Source organism: Neophocaena asiaeorientalis, unplaced genomic scaffold (assembly GCF_003031525.2).
Source record: "Neophocaena asiaeorientalis asiaeorientalis breed wild unplaced genomic scaffold, Neophocaena_asiaeorientalis_V1.1 scaffold5, whole genome shotgun sequence".
In the NCBI taxonomy this organism is placed as follows: Eukaryota; Metazoa; Chordata; class Mammalia; order Artiodactyla; family Phocoenidae; genus Neophocaena; species Neophocaena asiaeorientalis.
Window position 1 is genome coordinate 1,150,379 of NW_020174698.1, and position 23,509 is coordinate 1,173,887.

At 37.1% G+C, this 23,509-nt stretch overlaps 1 protein-coding gene across 2 annotated transcripts in view; it reads left to right on the top strand.

The window, feature by feature from the left end:
• The window catches only part of MAP3K5 (mitogen-activated protein kinase kinase kinase 5), a 212,032-nt gene that overhangs the window by 114,223 nt on the left and 74,300 nt on the right, over positions 1-23,509 (top strand). For both annotated transcript variants that reach the window (XM_024759046.1, XM_024759045.1), the window contains exons 8-11: positions 391-503; positions 6,129-6,288; positions 8,735-8,888; positions 20,613-20,720. In XM_024759046.1, the coding sequence (XP_024614814.1) occupies positions 391-503; positions 6,129-6,288; positions 8,735-8,888; positions 20,613-20,720 (535 nt within the window). The remainder of the gene's footprint in view (positions 1-390; positions 504-6,128; positions 6,289-8,734; positions 8,889-20,612; positions 20,721-23,509) is intronic.

The window sequence follows — 23,509 nt, forward strand, 5'->3', positions numbered from 1 at the left end:
TATATATTTGCTTTGTGTATTTTTGAATCTTTTAAAAACTACTTAAAATATGTACAGGGTTCTTATCTTTAAATTTTCACTGTTTGCGCACACACACACGCTCTCTCACATTTCTGGAAGACTTTGAAAAGAGGATTTTTTTAAAGACTGGAGATGCTATGATGAGGCTGAGGTAAGTGAGGGGAATGCCATGTTGCTGAGGGTGAGGGTATACAGTCACTTAAGCATTAAATCCTAATAGCACACTAGATTCTGGGGTGAAAGCCGTGGAATATTTTTACTTGCTCGGGCCTTGGAGTTATGCAAACAGAAGCTATTGCAAACTCAAACTTTCATGACTGAAAAAGTAAACTTGTACATTTGTGTGTGTGTGTGTGTGTTTTTTTATAGGTTCAAAAAGGCATTTGAATCTGAGCCAACACTACAGTCAGGAATTAATTATGCGGTCCTCCTCCTGGCATCTGGGCACCAGTTCGAATCTTCCTTTGAGCTCCGAAAAGTTGGTAATTACAGCTTGACGCTTTCCATGGAAATCAAGAAACTGTACCGAGCGATACAAAGAAAAAGAATCTTTGATAGATAGTCCCTTTGCTTTCTGTCCCATCTGACTTCCTAAAAAACAAATTACATCTCCTTATTTAATGTTTCATATTGTTGTGCAAAATCCTGACACTGGGTTGTAGTTCAGTTTTTAGTTTATTTTACCTGATATTTTTAATTCCAGCTCAAACTAATTAAAAATATGGGCTCTGCATTCAGCCCTCAACTGCCAAATAAGGTAGTGTTTTGTGGAACATCAGGGAAGTTTCCTATCTTAGATTGATTTTGCTTTCCTGGGGCTGAAAGAAAGAAAGAAAGAAAGGGAGGAAGGAAACTCTGATATTTCCTGTTTCTGTTTCTTGTACACCTGCCCGTATGATTTCAGTTTTGTCGGAGGTGGAGCCTCCCAAACCCCTAGAACAACAGGTCAAGCAGATGGCAGTCTTGGCAGTGACTGGTCTCCTCAGAGACCATCTCTGAATTGTAGCCATTGATAGAATGTGCTTTTTTCCCTTTTATCAGTGGTCATTGTCTCATATGCTGACCCTTCTTTGGAATTTTTGAAGATTAGGATATCTCAGTGAACAAATTCTGTGTGATTTCCTTGGTTCTGGCTTTGATAACATTTTTTAAGGTTCTAGATATTGAATACTATCTAAGGTAATCAGATTTTGCTCTCTTTTGAGTGTCTAACCCCTCTCTTTCAGAGACCCTTTACAACTCTTGGAGGAGTTTTTACTACAGACATAGAAATAGTTTGCCATATTTTTTGTAGAGGAAAAAAATTTATCTTGGTTAAGCTATGAATTGTAGAAGAAACTTTTCCTTTAAGATTTTTAACTGGAGAAATGTTTTGTTTAATTTGTCATAAGAAAAAATGAGCCCTGGACTTTTTTTTACATTATTTGGGAAAGACTAATAAAATGGCCTTATATGATGTTCCGGGAAATCTTTGAGGCAAGTAACGTTTGAGTATTAAGTACGTTTTAAAAGACGCAGACTAAAAGAATGATACAATGGTTGTTGCTGCTGGATTGCAGTGGTATTCAATGCACAAAGTTTTATTTGAAATAATATTTTTAGTTGGAAAATGAAATCAGTAAAATATACACTTTTCATAAATATAATTATTTTATTATAAATAATTATTTATTATAATTAAATTATAATAAAATTCTACATCTAAGGTTATTTAAAAAACTCTACACTAGCCAAAACTCCTTATGCATCAGTGATCTAAAAATGATTTGTATTGCTCTGTTCTTGAACTTGAGGTTGAAGCCTGCAGATCATCACAGAATTTGACACTGATTTGCATGTGTAAGTAGAGCAGTAACATAGTGGTTTGAAATGTACCTATTCTAAATTCTCATTTTTAAGTTAAATGTAGATTAAAATGGTCAGTAGATCTTAAATGTTCTCACCACAAAAAAGAAGTGGAAATTATATGACATGTTGGAGGTGTGAGCTAAGGCTACAGTGTGATCATTTTGCCAGATATAAGTGTATCAAATCAACACATTGTGCGCCTTAAACTTACACAGTGCTATGTCAATTATACCTTTCAAAAGCTGGGGGAAAGAAAAAGGATGGTCGGCACTCTGAGGTTTGAGGAACTGTGATTAATGTAACTTTGTAAAGGAAACACACTTCAATTTTTTCCAAGAAGAGCTGATTCATAATACATGTTGAACAAACATTTGAAAGCATTTGAAGTTGAATTTTTAATTTTGGAAATTGCAAAACATACACAGACTTAAAATCTGACTTGACAATAAATTTTTAGTTCCCATAAGAGCTAAGTTTTAGGCTTCTAAAATACTGTGATATACACTCTAAATTATATGTCCTTAAAAACTAAAAGGCAATTAAAACTCACTAATTTAGATTCTACTCAATCACAAATTATGCTAACCAACATAGGTTGACCTAAAGTTAATATTTATATGGTAAAATAGAGTTAAAGGGATTTTCAAGGAAAATAGTTTGACTAAATAAATGAATATTTTAATATAATAATTTTATTAGTAATAGTATGTAATAAAAAAAGATTGATAACATATCTGGCATATTTAAAAATATAAGTTGCATTCTCTTTTTAATCAAAATTTTTAGTAATTTATATCTTCTCCCACTTTTTTTATTATTGGTCCCCTGCAAATATACAAATTATTCTGAGTTCCTGAGTTCTGATAGTAATCAGACTTTAATTTATAAAATCTTTTCTTTAGTTGTATTTTGAAATTTGATTTATTCATAAATGATAAGCAATTAAAGATTAAGATGTCATAAGAAGATCACTAAATCTGAGGCTTTCCAAACATATCATCTTAACTTTAAGAACTCTAATGTAAGAACAGTTCTTAGCTGTCATAATCTGTTGCCCAAAGACTCTTAATTCTAGTTGTGTGTTTGTTTGAGGTTATGACTAATTGCTTCATGATCTGTGTTTTAATTTCCCAGTTTTTGAATAATCACTGATGTTTGTACTATTTAGAACTAGGATTTAAAAACACAGTACCGCTTCTTACATCTTTATCCTTTTTTCAGCTTCACAAGCCTTAAAATTAATATTCAAACTTCAGCTAAATAAAAGATGATTCTCCCATCTTCTGTGGAATTTTTCAACCATGAGACACTTTATGAGATGATGATGTAATAAAAGAACAGTGTGATTGGAATTGAGACAAACCACTATTTGAATCTTATTTTCAGGGAGCTATTAAAATAAAATTTGTATTACTGAATATAAAAATCCATGAGTCTAAAAGGATAAACAAGAAAAAGAAATCAAAACTAAAACAAAACGCGTCACCAACCACAAAACAACTCACTTGCCATCTATGGAAGTGACCAAATTCTTAGAAAATTGAAAATTTTAAGGAAAAAAACTCAGTACTTTCCCTTCCTTTTAAAGGGATACTATAGTTCATCCAGTTGAGGAGGTAAAGCTCTTCTTAAGACATGCTACATACTAACTGTATATTCTTCAGGAGAATGTATTCTTCAAAAGAATGCTAGCTAATAAAGTAGAAGGAGTGATAAAGTTGATAATGCTAGTGATATTAAAATAATGGTTCTGACAAGGATCATCAATTAGAACTAAAACCATTAAGATGCTTATTTTTTTAAATTTTCATTTGCCATATTTACATGATACCAAAGCTCACCCACAGATTGCTTGTTAATAACAAAGGAACAAACGTTCCCATACAATTCATTGTATATATTCCCTCGAGGGATCCAGCTGTCAGTGATCCAACCAGCATCCCTAATGGTGGGATGGCTGGACGTGTGCCACCTGATATGGTGAATGTGAAATAAGTGGTTTAAAAAGACAATGTTTCCTTTTTCCTCCATCATATTGGCAAAGATGAAAGGACGTGATAGTGTCCGTAATATCAGCACTTAAAATGGGCATATCTTCTGTCCCTAACAAGTCCAGGTTTAGGACTTTATTACAAAGAAGTAATTGAACAAGTGCACAAAGCGACGTGTGTAAGAATGTTTATAGTAATAAAAAGCAGCCACCATCTGCATTTGGGGAAATTAAAATGACCCATCCATATACTAAAATACTATTTGCCATTTAAAAAAATTTTTTTTGTCTGAATGCTGAATGGCTTAGGGTAACAATCATGTGACAAATTTATGCCAAGGCTAACGTTAATATCACCCTCATAGAATGAACTTCTGGGAAGCATGAATAAACCTGAAATTTTATTTTAAAACTAATATTGGAATTTCACTATTAAACACTTTCATAGTCCCTATTTAAATGTTTAAATGGTTTGGCGCTAGATCAGTTCTGCATTCATTGTTCCCAAGTATGACACAAAAAAGAGAATTCATTTTCAACTGAGGTTGATAGAGACACATTTTTAGTGTCTGATTTCCCCCCTGCACTTTCTTCTTCCATTTGTATTTGTTGTATTTTTTATGTCCAGATAGGAGATCATGGATGTTGTTGCATACACACGTGTAATTTTTCTCATTTCATGAAATTTTAAGGTGGCAAAGCCGTTCTTTTTAATTTATCATCTCAAAATGTGAAGAATTCCCAGATGGACTTCTTCCTAGAAGTTTCTTGGCTTAAGTGGAATTATATGATAAAAAGCAGCATAAAGTTTGTGGGGTTTTCTTTGTTTTGTTTTTTTGCGGTATGCGGGCCTTTCACTGTTGTGGCCTCTCCCGTTGCGGAGCACAGGCTCCGGACACGCAGGCTCAGTGGCCATGGCTCACAGGCCCAGCCACTCCATGGCATGTGGGATCTTCCCAGACTGGGGCACGAACCCGTGTCCCCTACATCGGCAGGCGGACTCTCAACCACTGCGCCACCAGGGAAGCCCAGCATAAAGGTTTTTAAAGGCTGTTTTGTTTTGTTAAAGTATAATTTTCAAAAAAGATAAATTTATGACTCTCAGAAAATATAAAATATTATTCTATTTAATTCAGTTAACATGGAAACAGTAAGAGGCTATGTCCCGTTTAAAGTTTATTTAAGAAGCTAGGGTATTCATAATTGAAGAAAGAAATGTTAGAATCAGATATCCGAGTTTGATTGTTTTAAAAAGCTTGTTTATGTCCAACAGGTTATAAATCTTAGGGATTCACTGTTTAAGTAGGCAGAAATTATTTACATCTCTCCTGAACAAAAACATATTATACAAGTTAACAGGTAAACTTCTCTAAGATCGTTAATAAATAGTGAGATGAACTTAGCTACACTTTCCCCGGACAGTCCTAGAGTGGCCTTATGCCTGCATATGATATTGAAATGACATGTTCCACATTTTTACCTTACTCCCAAATCTCAGATAACCTTCCTGACATTTAGTAACTTTCCTGTCATATGTTATGGATGTTAGTGGCAATTCTACAGAGATATATATTTTTTTAAGCAAACAAATCCTTCCAAATGCAAAAATAATACAAGGCAGAGTAGAGATAAAAAGTTAGAATGAAATGCAAAGAACCCAGAAGTAACAAAACAATGTTAAAAAAGAACAAAGTTGGAGGATTTACATGACCTGATTTCAAGTCTTGTTACAAAGCCACAGTATTCAAGACAGTGTTATTTGTCAGTTTCCTTATTTCTTTAACTTTGTAAGTGTATAAGTGTTTTTGCATAATTATTATAGCATTTTACTCTTGTAAACTATATATGCTGTATACATTTATACTTCACCTGATGGATAGAATTTCTGTGTATTTCCCTTTCAAGTAATTAAAGAATCCATGATATAGTAAGGGAAAGAAGGTTACACAGCAAGAGGTTGAGTGTTATCACCTTTTCATTTATGCATATATGCATATATAAAAATTCTAGAATGATGTACATCAGTGTGACACTGACAGTTATTTTGTGGTTTTCAAATTGAGGGAAATTTTCACTTGCTTCTGTGTACCTTTCTGATTAGTCTGCTTTTTTTTTTACAGTGAACTTAAGCCCTTTTTAGAATCAGAAACTTAACAAAACTATTTTAATCTGAAAGGAGGAATGAAAGCTTAGTTTTGCTTTTTAATAAAACATCAGCTCTGCCTGCCTGCCATGTGTTGTAAAGTTATTCTTCCTTTTTATCTTCTAGGGGTGAAGCTCAGTAGCCTTCTTGGTAAAAAGGGAAACTTGGAAAAGCTCCAGAGCTACTGGGAAGTTGGATTTTTCCTGGGAGCAAGTGTCCTGGCCAATGACCACTTGAGAGTCATTCAAGCATCTGAAAAGCTTTTTAAACTGAAGACACCTGCATGGTAATAGTAAATTGTTAGGTGTTCGTACAGTTATTTTTGATAAAAGCTCCTATCACTTGTTTCTAAATCGTTAAATCTGTTGAACTGACAATTAGGGGATTTTATTTGCTTAGAGAATAAAATGCAGAATCTAGAGGAAAAAGTGATTGATGCTCGTAAATAAAATGTGTTATATGTAGGTTCTGATGGCTTTGGACACAGGTATGTCCACCAGCCACCAAGCTTAGCTTTTCCATCACACTGACCAACCTGCTAGCCTAGGTTGGGCAGTGTCACCCACTTGAATCATGCAAAGGCCTCGAATTTTACACCTGCAACTCTAATCAGCAGATTCACAAGCTTCCATCTCAGCCTTCCCAGCCCCTGCTGCAAACACGTGCCCTTTGTTTCCTTCGTGATCTAATCTCACTTTTGGAATTCTCATTCTTGATTTTCACTTCTTTTTACTCAGGGTTTACTGACACATTTAGATGTTTCCTATATTATGTGTGTTTTTCTAATTTCAAATTTTTCTTGGGATGTACCCAGGTCTCATCACTATGGATGTGGTAACTGGAGAGATGAAAACAAAATTCCATCTGCATTTAGGACTGTTTTTTTTTTTTTTTTTTTTTTTTTTTTGCAGTACACGGGCCTCTCACTGTTGTGGCCTCTCCCGTTGCGGAGCACAGGCTCCGGACGCGCAGGCTCAGCGGCCATGGCTCACGGGCCCAGCCGCTCCACGGCATGTGGGATCTTCCCAGACCGGGGCACGAACCCGTGTCCCCTGCATCGGCAGGCGGACTCTCAACCACTGCGCCCCCAGGGAAGCCCAGGACTGTTTTTGAATGCTAATTTTATCGTGCATCACATGTAATGATTGACCATTAGCTGTAAAGACTTTTAAAGGTTAACTGTGATATCAAGAAAAGCTCAGAGCTCAGGCCACTGACTTCTTTTCATCAGAGGGACCATTTGAGGAAATTCCCACCATGGTAGACCTTCATGGCTTCTTAAAGCATTTCCTTACTTTCAGATCTCCTTTATTAGCAAATCCTCCCCAGCATTGCTCTCATAGTGATCTTTCTAAAATGCATGTTTGACCCTTCCCCTCCACTGAAATCTTTAAATCAGCGTAGATTAATGGCTCCTCACAGCCTAAGGGATAAAGTCCACCTCCTTGGTGTGGCAAACAAGATTTGCCCTGAGTCATTAAACCTCAGCTCTTGTCACACCCCTAGGTTTATGCTGCTCTCTATTTACTCTGAACATGCCAGTTTCTGATGTCATGCCATTGTGTCTCAGCACACACTGAGCATCGTCTTCCAGCCCTCTTCTCCACCTGGGGAACACTCGCAAATCACATCAGCTCAGAAATCACATGCTGGCCTAAAACCCTTCCCCACACCCAGAGAGACGATGGTGGATGCTGTTACATACACTGTGATTCTTTCATCTCCGGAAATTTTCTTCTTTCGTGTTTCCGTCGTTCTTCAGTCATATCTCTATTGATACTGACTGTATGACTTTTGTTAGTCGTATCTCTGTGAGTTACAGCTCTGTGGGCATTTATTTCATGGTGCTATAATACCTGTTACATTTCTGTCTCCTCAACACCATGTGCAGCTTGAGGACAGGGCTGTACTGTCAGTAGCAATGTCGACGGCAGGCGTTCAGCAAATGGCATGAAGATAACTGAACCAATAAATGCACACGTTTACATGCAGTCAAGTTGGTTATTTCTTTATGTGACCATTCCGATGATGGCCGAAGAGGAGACTGAAGCATGGTTATAAAGAGCTTTGGTCTGAGGTGTCTTGGCCTCTGTTGACAAGAAAACAGACGTTATTTTATGCAATAGTAATAACAACCACAAAACAATGCTTTGTTTCCATTAGCTTGATGTTAACTTCCATGTCTGTAGTTTACAAAGTGCTTGCTTACCCATTATCTCATATAATTATCTTGCTCCTCATTTTTTCCTGACTTTTTCCTTTGAGGCACCATCTGTCTTAAGGTTTGAGGATATTTGTATAATATATATGAGCTGAGTTACTTTAGAGCAAAATAATATCCCTTATGATCGGTCTACTTAGAAAAGCTTTCTCAAGGGAGCATATTTTAAAACAAATGCATTAACCACTTTCTTGAATAGAATAGGCATTACTTTAAAAGTCATGTTTTAAGTAGGTGTATTGTTCAGTCCAAGTTACTTAAGTTGTCTAAACCTGTTTCCTCATCTTTACAATGGAGGTAAAATGGCCTACTTTACTGAATTTTTGTGAGATTTAAGTGAGATAACATGTGATAGTACATGACATATAACAAATAATAAAGTTTAGTGACTTGGCATGCATAATTATTAATGCCATATTTAAATTACATTTACAGAGTAAAACTGGGATAGATGGAACAGGTGGTTCTACATTTGCCTATTATGTGTCTTATATCTTTTGATTTTTTTTAGGTACCTCAAGTCTATTGTAGAGACGATTTTGATATATAAGCATTTTGTGAAACTGACTTCAGAACAGCCCGTGGCCAAGCAGGAACTTGTGGACTTCTGGATGGATTTCCTGGTTGAGGCCACAAAGACAGATGTCACTGTAGTTAGGTTTCCAGTAAGTACTCTTCACGTAACTCTAAGGACATTTATGTTTTGTTTCCTTTATTTAAAGAACATCTTGCACTTGTGATTGTGACTATATTAATGTGCTGGTTTTCATGCCCTAAAATGAAGATGGTCATCTGGTTAATATATTTATTTTCTACAAATTGGTTTGCTTTAGATTACTTTTTAAAATAACTTCTCACAATCAGAGAAATAAGATACATTTTCATGTTTTTTTTCCATGAAACTTGTTGGTTTCCTTTGATAAGTTGTAACGTGTGCTTTCCCAAGAAAAGATTATCTCTTAGCTCAGGAAGTCAAGATATCTCTTCAGACCAGATGAATGGCTGTTTTTCATTCGTACTACAGTTTTGTTGACATTGTCAGCATCAATATCATCAACATTATTGTGGTGAAAAGTGTCAGGCTCACCTGCATTGTTACTCCATCACTACCACTTACTACCCATGTGGGTCAGAGTTAGATGCAGTGTCCCCAGTCACTTTTTACAGTGCTTTAGAGGATGGGAAATGATGCCTTATAGGTTCTGGTCTGCATCTCATTTTGGCTAGTCTCTATCAAATTTACATATTTAAATGTATCTCTCTCTCACACACACACACACACACACACACACACACACACACACACACACTTTAAAAATATGTTGTCCATCTCAGCTGGTGCCATCCCCATACTGGTAGGTCTTGGAATACCATCCAAAGCAATATAGCTTTAGTATCCAGTTCAAGAATTACTGGTAACTGACTGTGTACACAGATCTCTTCCCATGTCAAAGTGATGCCATAAATCTCTCTGTTTTGAGCTCTCTTTGTCTCAGTCTTTCATACTCAGAGGTGGTGACAACTCTCAATTATTTTTTCAATTCTTTTTATAAAACCTTGTTTTCTAGTTCTCGTTGGTAGGATCAAATGTTTCATTTAATTAAATCCATCACTGGCATTAACTCTCTTCTTTTACTCTTGCTTCCAGATGAAGCCGTAAGCTCAGCAGGATCTTTAGTTGAAAAGCCTTTCAAACTAAAACACTTCACTCTATTTTCTAGCCTAGATAATGTGTAGTCTAGGAAAATACTTATCTCAGAGTGAGCTGGCAGCTTGCCTTTAGCTGGTGCTCTGATGGTAGTAAACATGGTAGTGAAAGAAGACAGCACAGAACTGAAGTATTTAATCAACTGTTGCTGGACTAAGAAAGTTGGCTATGAGAGGAAACCACTCATATTAGCTATTCTGAGCTAATTTAAATTACTTTAACATGAATTAGTCTGTCATAAGGTGAATATAAAAAAAATAAAACCAGAAAATAATAAGAGAGAAGCTAGGAGAATATAGGTATATACTCCAGGAAAGAGAGGCTTTCTTAAGCCAGAAAGGGACCTATAAGCCCCAAAGGCTTATAGGCAAACATTGACCAATTTGGTTTCATTAAAAATTCAAGTTTTTGTTCACCTTAAAAAAAAATCCACCATAAACATGGCAAATGCTAGATAGGGAGAGAATACTTAATACTAGTGCTGCAAAAGGATCAATTTGTCGAATATGCAAAAAAACAAAACAAACAAAAACAACTCCTACAGACTGATAAGCAAGAGAAACAGAAAAATGGTCAAATCCTATGAAAAGGTAAGTAACCTCACTAGGTAGCCAAAAAATGCAAATTAACACAAGACACCATTGTACCTCTGCCATTTTGCATGTGTGCAAATATATGTGTAGGATAAATTCCCAGAAGTGGAATAGATTCATATTGCATGTTGCCTTCTGTAGGGATGATATCAATTGACATTCCCACTGGCAATACATGAAGCTACCTGCTTTCACAAAGTCTCTCCAAACAAGTGTATTTATCAGATTTGTACTTTTGCTAAATGTGTAGATGAAAAATGGTATATTGGGGTCGTTTGAGTTAGTATTTCTCTTATTATGCGTGAGTTTGTACACATAATTAAGTTCATATGTTTAAAAGACCACTCAGTGATTTTAAAAAAAGAGAAGAATTTGTTGCCAACATTTAAAAATGAAGAGAGTTGAACCTTCTGTGCTGGCTGTGAGGGAGTAAATGGTCTTGATACTGCTATAAATCGCTGTAAATCTGAGATAATCTCTTCTTGGGAAAGCACATTTTACAACTTATCAAAGGAAACCACCAAAATATATAAAACAACTGTTTGCAGGCATTAAACAGCAATCATGTGAGGGCTGCCATCCTTGAGAGGGGAGGTACTAGAGCTGAGTCCCACCTTCACCTCTTCTTTTTTCACTAAGGTCATTTTTCTGGCTGCAGCCCAAGGAGGTGGCTTCTCCCTGGGCAGCACCGGCAGGGATCAGTGTTCAGGATCCTAAGACAGCTGGAATATGAGGGACAGGGTGTTGGAGAAGGGGGAGCCTTGACAAGTGAGCCCCAGGATTCTGCCTGCGTATTTCCCTTGAGCCCTAGGGCACCTCCTCGACGGTGTGAACGAGGAGTAAGCATGTCCTGAATAAACACAAATTCCAGTCCCAATATTTGATTAAAATTGGGTTTTGGATGAAACCTACATGGCTTAAATAAACTTTATCAAGGTAAGTTCCCTTGCTGATTAGGAGATCAGGACCAGAAGTGGCAGAGAGCATCTTTTGGAAGGCTGACAAGTCTGCAGGTATTCCAGAGAATAAATAATGCAGGGATAAGATGTTGGACTTTGAGCCCAGACTGTGGTCCACAAAGCATCTAGTTGAGAGTATAGAGCCCATGCTTTACAAGTAAAGGCAAAACTAAAACAAAGCTGCAATAAAAGTATGCCTTGATAAGATCAAGATCATACACTGATAATTTAACTGTTACGTAGGTGAAAAAAAACACAAAAACTTTGGAAAGATATTATCCTGAGCCTCTGCAATGTGTCATTCAGATGTATTAAAGATTACTAGACATTCTAAGGAGCAGGAAAAAGTGACATAAGAGCTAAAATCAGCCAATAGAGGTATTCCCCAAGGTGATTCTCATGTTGTAGTTCCCAGGTAAGGACGTCACATAAGTATAATACAGTTTTAAGGAAAATAAAGGAAAAGATGGACAAAATGGATGGAAAGGTGGAGTATTTCAGTTGAAAAATAAAGTTTATAAAGCGTCAAATGAAAAATAAGGAGAATTCACATAAAAATCCAAATCCTTAACTACTCTTGAAAAATTAAAGGGATGGGGAATTCGTAACTGCATTCTCCAAAAGCAGCAATCTCCTGAGCCAACTGGATGCTACCATTTAAGAGGTCAATTACAGTCCCATTCATCCTGCTTCACTCACTCACCTTTTCCACTCACTCCCTGAAATCACTGGAATTTGCTGCCCATGCTCTACTGCATAGAGAAAGGCAAGCTTCTAGTGCCTGTGGTTCTGCGTCAGTCACTATAACTCTTCGTGTCCTTAGAGTAGCAGCTTCTGTAGCTCACACTTGTGAAGGCTGCGATAGGTCTTGATTGGGGTGATTTACCTTATCCTTCTTTGGAAGTGGGTTTGACCAGGTTACTTATATTAGAAAATATTTCGGGGAGATTGGGTCAAGATGGCAGAATTGAAGGACGTGCGAGCACTCCCTCTTGCAAAAGCACCAGAATCACAATTAACTGCTGAACAGTCATCAACAGGAAGACACTGGAACTCACCAGAAAAGATACCCCACATCCAAAGACAAAGGAGAAGCCACAATGAGACTGTAGGAGGGGTGCAATCACAGTAAAATCAAATCCCATAACTGCTATGTAGGTGACTCAAAAACCGGAGAACAGTTATACCACAGAAGCCCACCCACTGGAGTGAAGGTTCTGAGCCCCACGTCAGGCTTCCCAACCTGGGGGTCCAGCAAAAGGAGGAGGAGTTCCCAGATTCCTTTGAAGAACCAGTTAATGTAGGGATCTGAGTGTATGTATCATATTGAGAACTCCATAATGGACCACGTAACAAATAATGCTACTGGTGTGAATATTATTGAGAAGTAATCTATTTTGCAGCTAAGTGTTAATTTAAGGGTTTGAAGGGTGATCCAATGTCAGTTTGAAATAAATATTTCTTTGCCTATATGGACAAATATTATTGTTGGAACTAGTCTGGTAATGAAAGCATATGAGACAGACTTCAGACTTCGAAGCCTAGCGGGATTTGATTGCAGGACTTCGACAGGACTGGGGGAAACAGAGACTCCACTCTTGGAGGGCACACACAAAGTAGTGTGCGCATCAGGACCCAGGGGGAAGGAACAGTGACCCCATAGGAGACTGAACCAGACCTACCTGCTAGTGTTGGAGGGTCTCCTGCAGAGGTGGGGGGTGGCTTTGTCTCACCATGAGGGCAAGGACACTGGCAGAAGAAGTTCCCGGAAGTGCTCCTTGGCAGGAGCCCTCCTCAGGGCTGCCATGAGCCCCACCAAAGAGCCTGTAGCCTCCAGTGCTGGGCTCCTCAGGCAAAACAATCAACAGGGAGGGAACTCAGCCCCACAAATGCTAAAGAAACTTCTCTAAGTGGGAAACACAAGACAAGAAGAGGACTTACAAAAACAAATGCAGAAACAATTAAGAAAATGGTGACAGCAACATACATGTGGATAATTACCTTAAATGTGAATGGATTAAATGCTCCAACCAAAGGACACAGGCTCGCTGAATGGATACAAAAACAAGACCCATATATATGCTGTCTACAAGGGACCCACTTCATACCTAGGAACACATATAGTCTGAAAGTGAGGGGATGGAAAAAGATATTCCATGCAAATGGAAATCAAAAGAAAGCTGGAGTAGCAATACTCATATCAGATAAAAGAGACTTTAAAATAAAGAATGTTGCAAGAGACAAAGAAGGACACTACATAATGATCAAGGGATCAATCCAAGAAGAAGATACAACAATTATAAATATATATGCACCCAACATAGGAGCACTTCAGTACGTAAGGCAAATGCTAACACCTATAAAAGAGGAAATTGACAGTAAAACGGTGGTAGTGGGGGACTTTAACACCTCACTTACACCAATGGACAGATCATCCAGACAGAAAATTAATAAGGAAACACAAGCTTAAAATGACACAATAGACCAAATAGATTTAATTGATATTTATGGGACATTCCATCCGAAAACAGCAGATTACACTTTCTTCTCAAGTACACATGGAACATTCTCTAGGATAGATCACACCCTGGGTCACAAATCAAGCCTTGGTAAATTTAAGAAAATGGAAATCATATCAAGCATCTTTTCTGACCAAAACGCTATGAGATTAGAAATGAATAACAGGGAAAAAAACATAAAAAACACAAACACATGGAGGCTAAACAATACGTTACTAAATAACCAAGAGGTCACTGAAGAAATCAAGGAGGAAATCAAAAAATACCTAGAGACAAATGACAACGAAAACATGACGATCCAAAACCTATGAGATGCAGCAAAAGCAGTTCTAAGAGGGAAGTTTATAGCTATACAAACCTACCTCAAGAAACAAGAAAAATCTCAAATAAACAATCTAACCTTACACCTAAAGGAACTAGAGAAAGAAGAACAAACAAAACTCCAAGTTAGTAGATGGAAAGAAATCATAAAGATCAGAGCAGAAATAAATGAAATAGAAACAAAAGAAAAACAATACCAAAGATCAATAAAACTAAAAGCTGGCTCACTGAGAAGCAAAATTGATAAACCTTTAGCCAGACTCATCAAGAAAAAGAGGGAGAGGACTCAATCAATAAAACTAGAAATGAAAAAGGAGAAGTTACAACAGACACCGCAGAAATACAAAGCATCCTAAGAGACTACTACAAGCAACTCTATGCCAATAAAATGGACAACCTGGAAGAAATGGACAAATTCTTAGAAAGGTTTAACCTTTCAAGACTGAACCAGGAAGAAATAGAAAATATGAACAGACCGATCACAAGTAATGAAATTGAAACTCTGATCAAAAATTTTCCAACAAACAAAAGTCCAGAACCAGATGGCTTCACAGCTAAATTCTATCAAACATTCAGAGAAGAATTAACACCCATTCTTCTCAAACTCCAAAAAATTGCAGAGGAAGGAACACTCCCATACTCATTCTACAAGGCCACCATCATCCTGATACCAAAACCAGACAAGGATGCTACAAGAAAAGAAGATTACAGACCAATATTGCTGAGTAATATAGATACAAAAATACTCCACAAAATACTAGCAAACAGAATCCAACAACACATTAAAAGGATCATACACCATGATCAAGTGGGGTTTATTCCAGGAATGCAAGGATTCTTCAATATACGCAAATCTATCAATGTGATAATCATATACAATGACCAACTGGGATTTAACCCAAGGATGCAAGAATTCTTCAATATACACAAATCAATCAATGTGATATAGCATATTAACAAACTGAAGAATAAAAACCATATGATCATCTCAATGGATGCAGAAAAAACTTTTGAAAAAATTCAACACCGTTTTTTTTAAAATAAATTTATTTATTTATGGCTGCGTTGGATCTTTGCAGCTCTGCGCAGGCTTTCTCTAGTTGCGGTGAACGGGGTCTACTCTGTTGCGGTGCACAAGCTTCTCGTTGCAGTGGCTTCTCTTGTTGTGGAGCACATGCTCTAGGCACGCGGGCTTCAGTAGTTGTGGCTCACAGACTCTAGAGCGCAGGCTCAGTAGTTATGACACACAGGCTTAGTTGCTCCGCGGCATGTGGGATCTTCCCAGACCAGGGCTCAAACCCGAGTCCCCCTGCTTTGGCAGGCGGATTCTTAACCACTGCACCACCAAGGAAGTCCCAACACCCATTTTTTGATAAAAACTATCCAGAAAGTGGGCATAGAGGGAACCTACCTCAACATAATAAAAGCCATATATGACAAATCCACAGCAAACATCATTCTCAATGGTGAAAAACTGAAAGCATTTCTTCTAAGATCAGGAACAAGGCAAGGATGTCCACTCTCGCCACTATTATTCAACATAGTTTTGGAAGTCCTAGCTACGGCAATCAGAGAAGAAGAAGAAATAAAAGGAATACAGATTGGAAAAGAAAAAGTAAAACTGTCACTATTTGCAGATGACATGATAGTATACACAGAGAATCCTAAAGATGCCACCAGAAAACTACTAGAGCTAATCAATGAATTTGGTAAAGTTGCAGGATACAAAATTAATGCACAGAAATCTCTTGCATTCCTATACACTAATGATGAAAAATCTGAAAGAGAAATTAAAGAAACACTCCCATGTACCATTGCAACACAAAGGATAAAAAATACCTTGGAATAAACCTACCTAGGGAGACAAAAGACCTGTATGCAGAAAACTGTAAACACTGGTGAAAGAAATTAAAGATGATACCAACAGATGGAGAGATATACCATGTTCTTGGATTGGGACAATCAATATTGTGAAAATGACTATACTACCCAAAGCAATCTACAGATTCAGTGCAATCCCTATCAAATTACCAATGGCATTTTTTACAGAACTAGAACAAAAAATCTTAAAATTTGTATGGAGACACAAAAGACCCCAAATAGCCAAACCAGTCTTGAGGGAAAAAAACGGAGGTGCGGGAATCAGACTCCCTGACTTCAGACTATACTACAAAGCTACAGTAATCAAGACAGTACAGTACGGGCACAAAAACAGAAAGATAGATCAATGGAACAAGATAGAAAGCCCACAGATAAACCAACACACCTATGGTCAACTAATCTATGACAAAGGAGGCAAGGATATACAATGGAGAAAAGACAGTCCCTTCAATAAGTGGTGCTGGTAAAACTGGACAGCTACATGTAAAAGAATGAAATTAGAACACTCCATAACACCATCCACAAAAATAGACTCAAAATGGATTAAAGACCTAACTGTAAGACCGGACACTGTAAAACTCTTAGAGGAAAACATAGGAAGAACACTCTTTGACATAAATCACAGCAAGATCTTTTTTGACCCACCTCCTAGAGAAATGAAAATAAAAAAAAAAATAAACAAATGGGACCTAATGAAACTTAAAAGCTTTTGCACAGCAAAGGATACTATAAACAAGATGAAAAGGCAACTCTCTGAATAGAAATATTTGCAAATGATTCAATGGACAAACGATTAATCTCCAAAATATATAAACAGCTCATCCAGTTCAATATTAAAAAAAGAAACAACCCAATTAAAAAATGGGCAGAAGACCTAATAGGCATCTCACCAAAGAAGACATACGGATGGCCAAGAGGCACATGAAAAGCTGCTCAGCATCACTAATTATTAGAGAAATGCTAATCAAAACTACAATGAGGTATCACCTCACACCAGTTAGAATGGGCATCATCAGAAAATCTACAAACAACAAATGCTGGAGAGGGTGTGGAGAAAAGGGAACCCTCCTGCACTGTTGGTGGGAATGTGAATTGATACAGCCACCATGGAAAACAGTATGGAGCTTCCTTAAAAAACTAAAAATAGAATTACCATATGACCCAGCAGTCCCACTACTGGGCATATACCCAGAGAAAACCATAATTCAAAAAGACACATGCAGGCTTCCCTGGTGGCGCAGTGGTTGAGAGTCCGCCTGCCGATGCAGAGGACATGGGTTCGTGCCCCGGTCCAGGAAGATCCCACATGCTGCGGAGCGGCTAGGCCCATGAGCCACGGCCGCTGAGCCTGTGCGTCTGGAGCCTGTGCTCCACAACAGGAGAGGCCACAACAGTGAGAGGCCCATGTACCGCAAAAAAAAGGCAGATGCACCCCAGTGTTCATTGCAGCACTATTTACAATAGCCAGGTCATGGAAGCAACCTAAATGCCCATCGACAGACAAATGGATAAGGAAGAAATGGTACATATATACAATGGAATTTTACTCAGCCATAAAAAGGAACGAAATTGGGTCATTTGTTGAGACGTGGATAAATCTAGAGACTGTCAAACGGAGTGAAGTCAGAAAGAGAAAAACAAATATTGTATATTAACGCATGTATGTGGAACCTAGAAGAATGGTACAGATGACCCAGTTTGCAGGGCAGAAATAGAGACACAGATGCAGAGAACAAACATGTGGACAACCAAGGGGGGAAAGCGGGGTGGGGTGGTGGTGGTGGTGGTGTGATGAATTGGGAGATTGGGGTTGACATTTATACACTAATATGTATAAAAAAGATAAGAACCTGCTGTATAAAAATAAAATATAAAAAAAAGAAAAAGAAAATATTTAATTTAATTATCTTCATTTATCTCACTACCATATCCATTCTCATGGTTCCAAGAAATAAGTGTGACCCTGGGCAAAAGAAAAGAGACGAAAGTTTCTTTGGGAAATGAAAGCTCCCATGATTTATTATTATTTGAGTTCAGGTTGATTTATTCTTTTTCCTGACCTCTCTTCTGTGTATATTTTCTTTCCGTTCTACATTGGAGACCATCAACCCATCACTTAATGTCAGGCAAGAAGAAGAGGAGGTGGTGTTTTCACAGACGCTATAGGAGCTTAGATATGTACCTCTGCTTAATATCTGCTCTTCAGAGTTTACAGGCCTTGCTGTCTTCCTTCACACTTCAATAAGTGAAGTTTCATTAGCCATTAATTGTAATGTTAACCGATATAAAAGACTAGAAACTAAAAGCAAGAATGTGTATACTCTCTACTAAGTTGTATCTAGCTGGTTTTGTCAAATTGCCTCCTTTTTTCTTGTCTTTTCTCAGGCTTTCTGTGACATCCACAATACGTGCTACAAATTCTTCACATTTTGTCGTTTCAAGGCCAGTTTAAAGGGCTCAGCAAGCATTAGAGAATAATAATTTCAACCAGTTTTTATTCCTTATCTCAAGATAAGAAACACATAGTTCATATTTTATCTATTAGAAATATTTGAGACAATACCACCAACATTTAAGAAGACAGGAGATAACCTGTGCTGTGCTTTTCTAATGTTAGATAGCAGGCCACGTCATTAGGGAACAAGGTATGTTCTCATTGTCAGCGGAGTGACTTGGGTGCGATTTTGGGAAACCCACCTTTTATTCCCTATTATTCGTTTTAATTTCACAAACACTGGGATACTCAGATTTGAGAGCACCATTTCTGCCAAATTCAGATTGAATATTAATGATTTTCATTATTATTAATTGGTGCCACTTAGCTGTCTGTTGATGGGAATTTGGACCTTGATTCACACAATATGTTTCTGAATCAGACTGTGTTCTCCAGTGGGCTCTTACTGTGTGTTTATTTTGATACATGTCATCTTATTTTCATAGCTAGAGCCTGACCAAGAATTCTTTATGCCCTTAAAGTTTTTTATGCTCAAGTAAAGAAAATTTTGTCTTTCTAATCCCCTTTCTCTAGTTCTCTGTACCTGAACTTAAAGAAAAAGTATTCCAGTTTCTCTGAGTGTTAAGTATTTTCTTTTCTTTCCAAGTATTTCTACTTAAAACTGCACAGAAATTTTGAGCTAGATAGGTGCCTTTAAGTGTTTGTACAAATAGGTAATATCTGTAGCACCTTTGAAATCAGGGCACGTGTGGTATTTTAATGTTATTTGCTCCTAATATGAGATATTAGCAATAATATAATACATCATCCAGTCCTTTGATGGAGATTCTCATCTCACTTGTCATATATCCCTCATATATCTCCAAAACAGGAGCAAAGTTAAAGTCTCTTTCTCTCACAAAGTTAAATAAATCATTATTAAAGATACCGGTCTTATCTTTTTTTTTTTTTCTTTCTTTTCGGTACGCGGTCCTCTCACTGTTGTGGCCTCTCCCATTGCGGAGCACAGGCTCCGGACGCGCAGGCTTAGTGGCCATGGCTCACGGGCCCAGCCGCTCCGCGGCATGTGGGATCTTCCCGGACCGGAGCACGAACCCGTGTCCCCTGCATCGGCAGGCGGACTCTCAACCACTGCGCCACCAGGGAGGCCCACCGGTCTTATCTTGAAGGCAGTGCAAAAACATTTTATTATTTCATGCAACTACATTCATTTCTTTGGTTTATATATAAAACTCTTTCAATAATAATCAAAATCATTTCTCAATCCCTTTATAAGGGTATGAAAACCATACTACTACATCTTTATGATAAGGTGTGGCCGCAGAAAATCAAAAATAAGTATGTGACACTCTATATATGGAATCTTTTCTGTGCACAGAATTATTTGTTTTACCACATTTCTGCCTTTCTTTGACACATTTATATTTATAGAAATAGATTATGGGAAAAGAATATGAAAAAGAATAGATATGTATCTGTGTAACTGAATCAGTTTGCTGTACACCTGAAACATTGTAAATTAACTATAAAAAAATAAAATTTTTTTAAAAACTAAAATAAAAGATTCTGTATTGATTATAAGATAAAACAAAAGTTTTGGAATATATATATATATACATGTGTGTGTGTGTGTGTGTATATATATATATATATATATATATATAAAATTAGTAGATTCCCTGGGGATAGCAAACCAACATATGGATTTCAAACATTTATTTCTAATTTCTTTAGCAATGAAAGGTGATGCATTATTGGAATTTATAATAATTGTTTAATACCATAAAATGCTCAAAGGACTCATAGGGGTAGCAACAATCAGAAGTTAAAATGGTTTTACTCCAGCGTTGGACTCAGCCTCATGTGTTAATCTCCTGTGTCAGTGCAGTGTTGTTATAACAGCTCTAAATGGCTTAAATCTTAAGTCACTAATATTAGCCTTATATTTTCAAGGTATTAATATTAGAACCAACCAAAATCTATCAACCTTCGTATTTGTCTATCAACAATGAAGTGGAGGAAAAGACAATATCTATCTGGCACGTACTTCCTGATGACAAGGTAAATTGTGCAATTATTAAGACAAGAGTATTTGTAGCGAAGGACTTTAGACCCTTTGGGCATGTATATATTCCAGCAAATATATACATTAGTTAAGAAGAAAGAGCTTCCTGTGTATTTATCTTGGCATAAATACATTCTGTAATATAAAAACTGTTAGATTTTGGTTATGGATTTCACTCACTTAATAAAATATAATTCAACTGTTTGGATTTTTATTATAGATGGCATAGTCCTCCAAAGGGCACCCAAAATGGGATTGTTTCTGTTTTGCAAATTCATGCTATAAATTAAATTATGTGCCAAAGACCTGGTACTTAAAATATATGATTTAAAGGATGCATATCTTAATTCTAGGAAGCCTGTCAGAATGACACTATTTCTAGTCTTACGGTGTTATGATTAGAGTTATAATTGCATCTCGCCAGTTGGTTATCAGAGTAGCTGCTACATTTCAGATTAGCCACTGACTTATGTGCTGGGTATAACATGAGGTGGGCTGCGCTGCCACTGGTTTTCAAAAGAGTCTTAAATGCTCTCATTTCCACTCATAACCATCATTTGGATAATCCTTACATTTCTATACTTCATCAGTTTTAATGCATGTACAAATCATCCTACTATTTTTAAAAAATAGAAACTTTTCAAGAGCTGATTCCAGTCCATAGGGTAAACCACAGAAATGAGGAGTCTTGTGGCAAAGTAGTTTTGTGGGGTTTTTTGTAATTACTTTGTAAAATACCCTTCTCCTTTTCCTTAAACATCATCCGTGCACTCAGCAAATCTTTATGGAGCACTTAGTCTGTGACAGGCACTACCGGGCTCTGTGTTAAGCACGAGGGAAACAGTGTATACAAAATAGGCCAGATTCCTGCCCAGGAGTTTACCTTCTACTCAGGGAACCAGAAGATAAACAAATAAATAAAAGATATAGGCACATTACATGGTGAAAAGCGGGAAATAAAGCAGAAAAGGCAATTAGGAAGTCTATTTGAGGGTATGGGGTTGCAGTTTTTTAAAATGTCAGTGTCAGTTTTTTGAAATGTCTTTGAGTCAACAGACCTGCGCTCAAATCCCTTGGGCAACATGGCATCTCCAAGCTGCGGTGTTCTCATCTGTGGAATGGGATAATAATAATAATATCCACCTCAAAAGTTGTGAAATTAATCAAAATAATGTAGGTAGAGTATGTTGCACAGAGCCTGGCATATAATGAATGCCGAGTGTATTTTAAAACAGTAATAAAATTGCGGCAGTACGCAAACCCTAACGTTGAAAGCCCGGAATTCAACCCTGCTCTTCTCCTTAGATGGCATGGCAGCAATCATTTGGGAGGTTGTTCGTGTTATATTAGGGAACTGTGATATTGCAGTTTATAGTAAGAAATGTGTATTTGATCTTAGGCCCTGTTTCTGCCACAGAGTTCCTAAAATCCTTGAATTTCTTAGGCGCTCGCTGAGAGCCACAGAGGTGTCTTTTGTTATGTTAATGAGGTGATGTTTGGAAAACACCTAAGGATGGGGTCTGGTTGCCAGGGGAAGCAACCAGGTGATTAGAGGATTGGAACTTTCATCCTCACACCCTTGACCTCCAGGGAGGGGACAGCGGCTCTGGTAAATTAATTGAACTGAAGGAGGGGGTCCTTGGAACCTCCAGTCTCTACTCCACTTGGAGTCGTGCCATCATGACGAGATTGATAATGACTAATATATCTATATGCATCTCATGAACCTTGTTTTAAAGTACACAGTGTCTTATTTACATTATTTTAAATTATATGCATGCATGTGCTCATAAGCAGAAGTAGAGTAGCCATCCACTTGAAACTACAAAACCGAGAGAGGTTAGAGACATGAACGTTATTATCTGGGAGAGATTTTCAGAAGCTTGATTGGGAAGAGCAAGGCTATCCAAGGACACCTGGAAACAGAATGGGGCTAAAGGAATTAGCGATTAGCCAGACCCTGAGAGTGAGAGGAGAGCCAGAAGTTATTTGGAAGACAGAAAAAGAAGAGAAAGTAAGCCAGAAATTTTTGGAAAAAGAGTACTATTTCCAGTTGTCATTATTTTCTTTTTCTGGAGGTTCTATGTTCAATACAGTTAGCCTTGTTTTGATTCTCTTATGTTTTGTGACAATTGTAGAGACAATTTTTATATTATGCTAAGAAGTATATTAGGATATAAATTAGTACATTAAGAAGATTTATAGATTTAGGCTGTGAATTGTCCTGCTTCCATTTTTACCATCTTTTGATCAAGAAATATTACATTTGCATTGTCCCCACTGCCTGTTACCTTTAGTGCTAAAAATAGTCCTTGTTCAAAAATGTAAGCTTTCTTAAATCAATCTGTTTCCATTTTAAATTTTTGTCAGTTTCTTTGCAAACCCTAGTTCTATCCATAATGTGTTCATTACCACTACCATTTTCTCTGTTTTTAAAAATAGAAGTGATATAACTGGAATGAGGACAAGCAATGAAGATAACTTTGTTATTATTTTATTAGTTTAAAGCAACTGTAATGGCTATAATTAAATAACAGGTAAGCAACAGGTTTTATAGGTCTTACTGTTAAACAGGAAGTGGATTTTTTGGTCATGGAATGTTTAATTGTTTTCCTCTGAAAGTGGAACAACAGAGTGTTGCTTTCCATTTATCATATTTATTTCTCTACTCCCTCTCTCAGTATTTTCATTCTAAAATGCGGGATGAACAGTTATACGAGCTAGTATATACTTTATATTGCAATTTTCAAAACTTTAAGGTCATTATACCAAGTCCCAAGAGTTC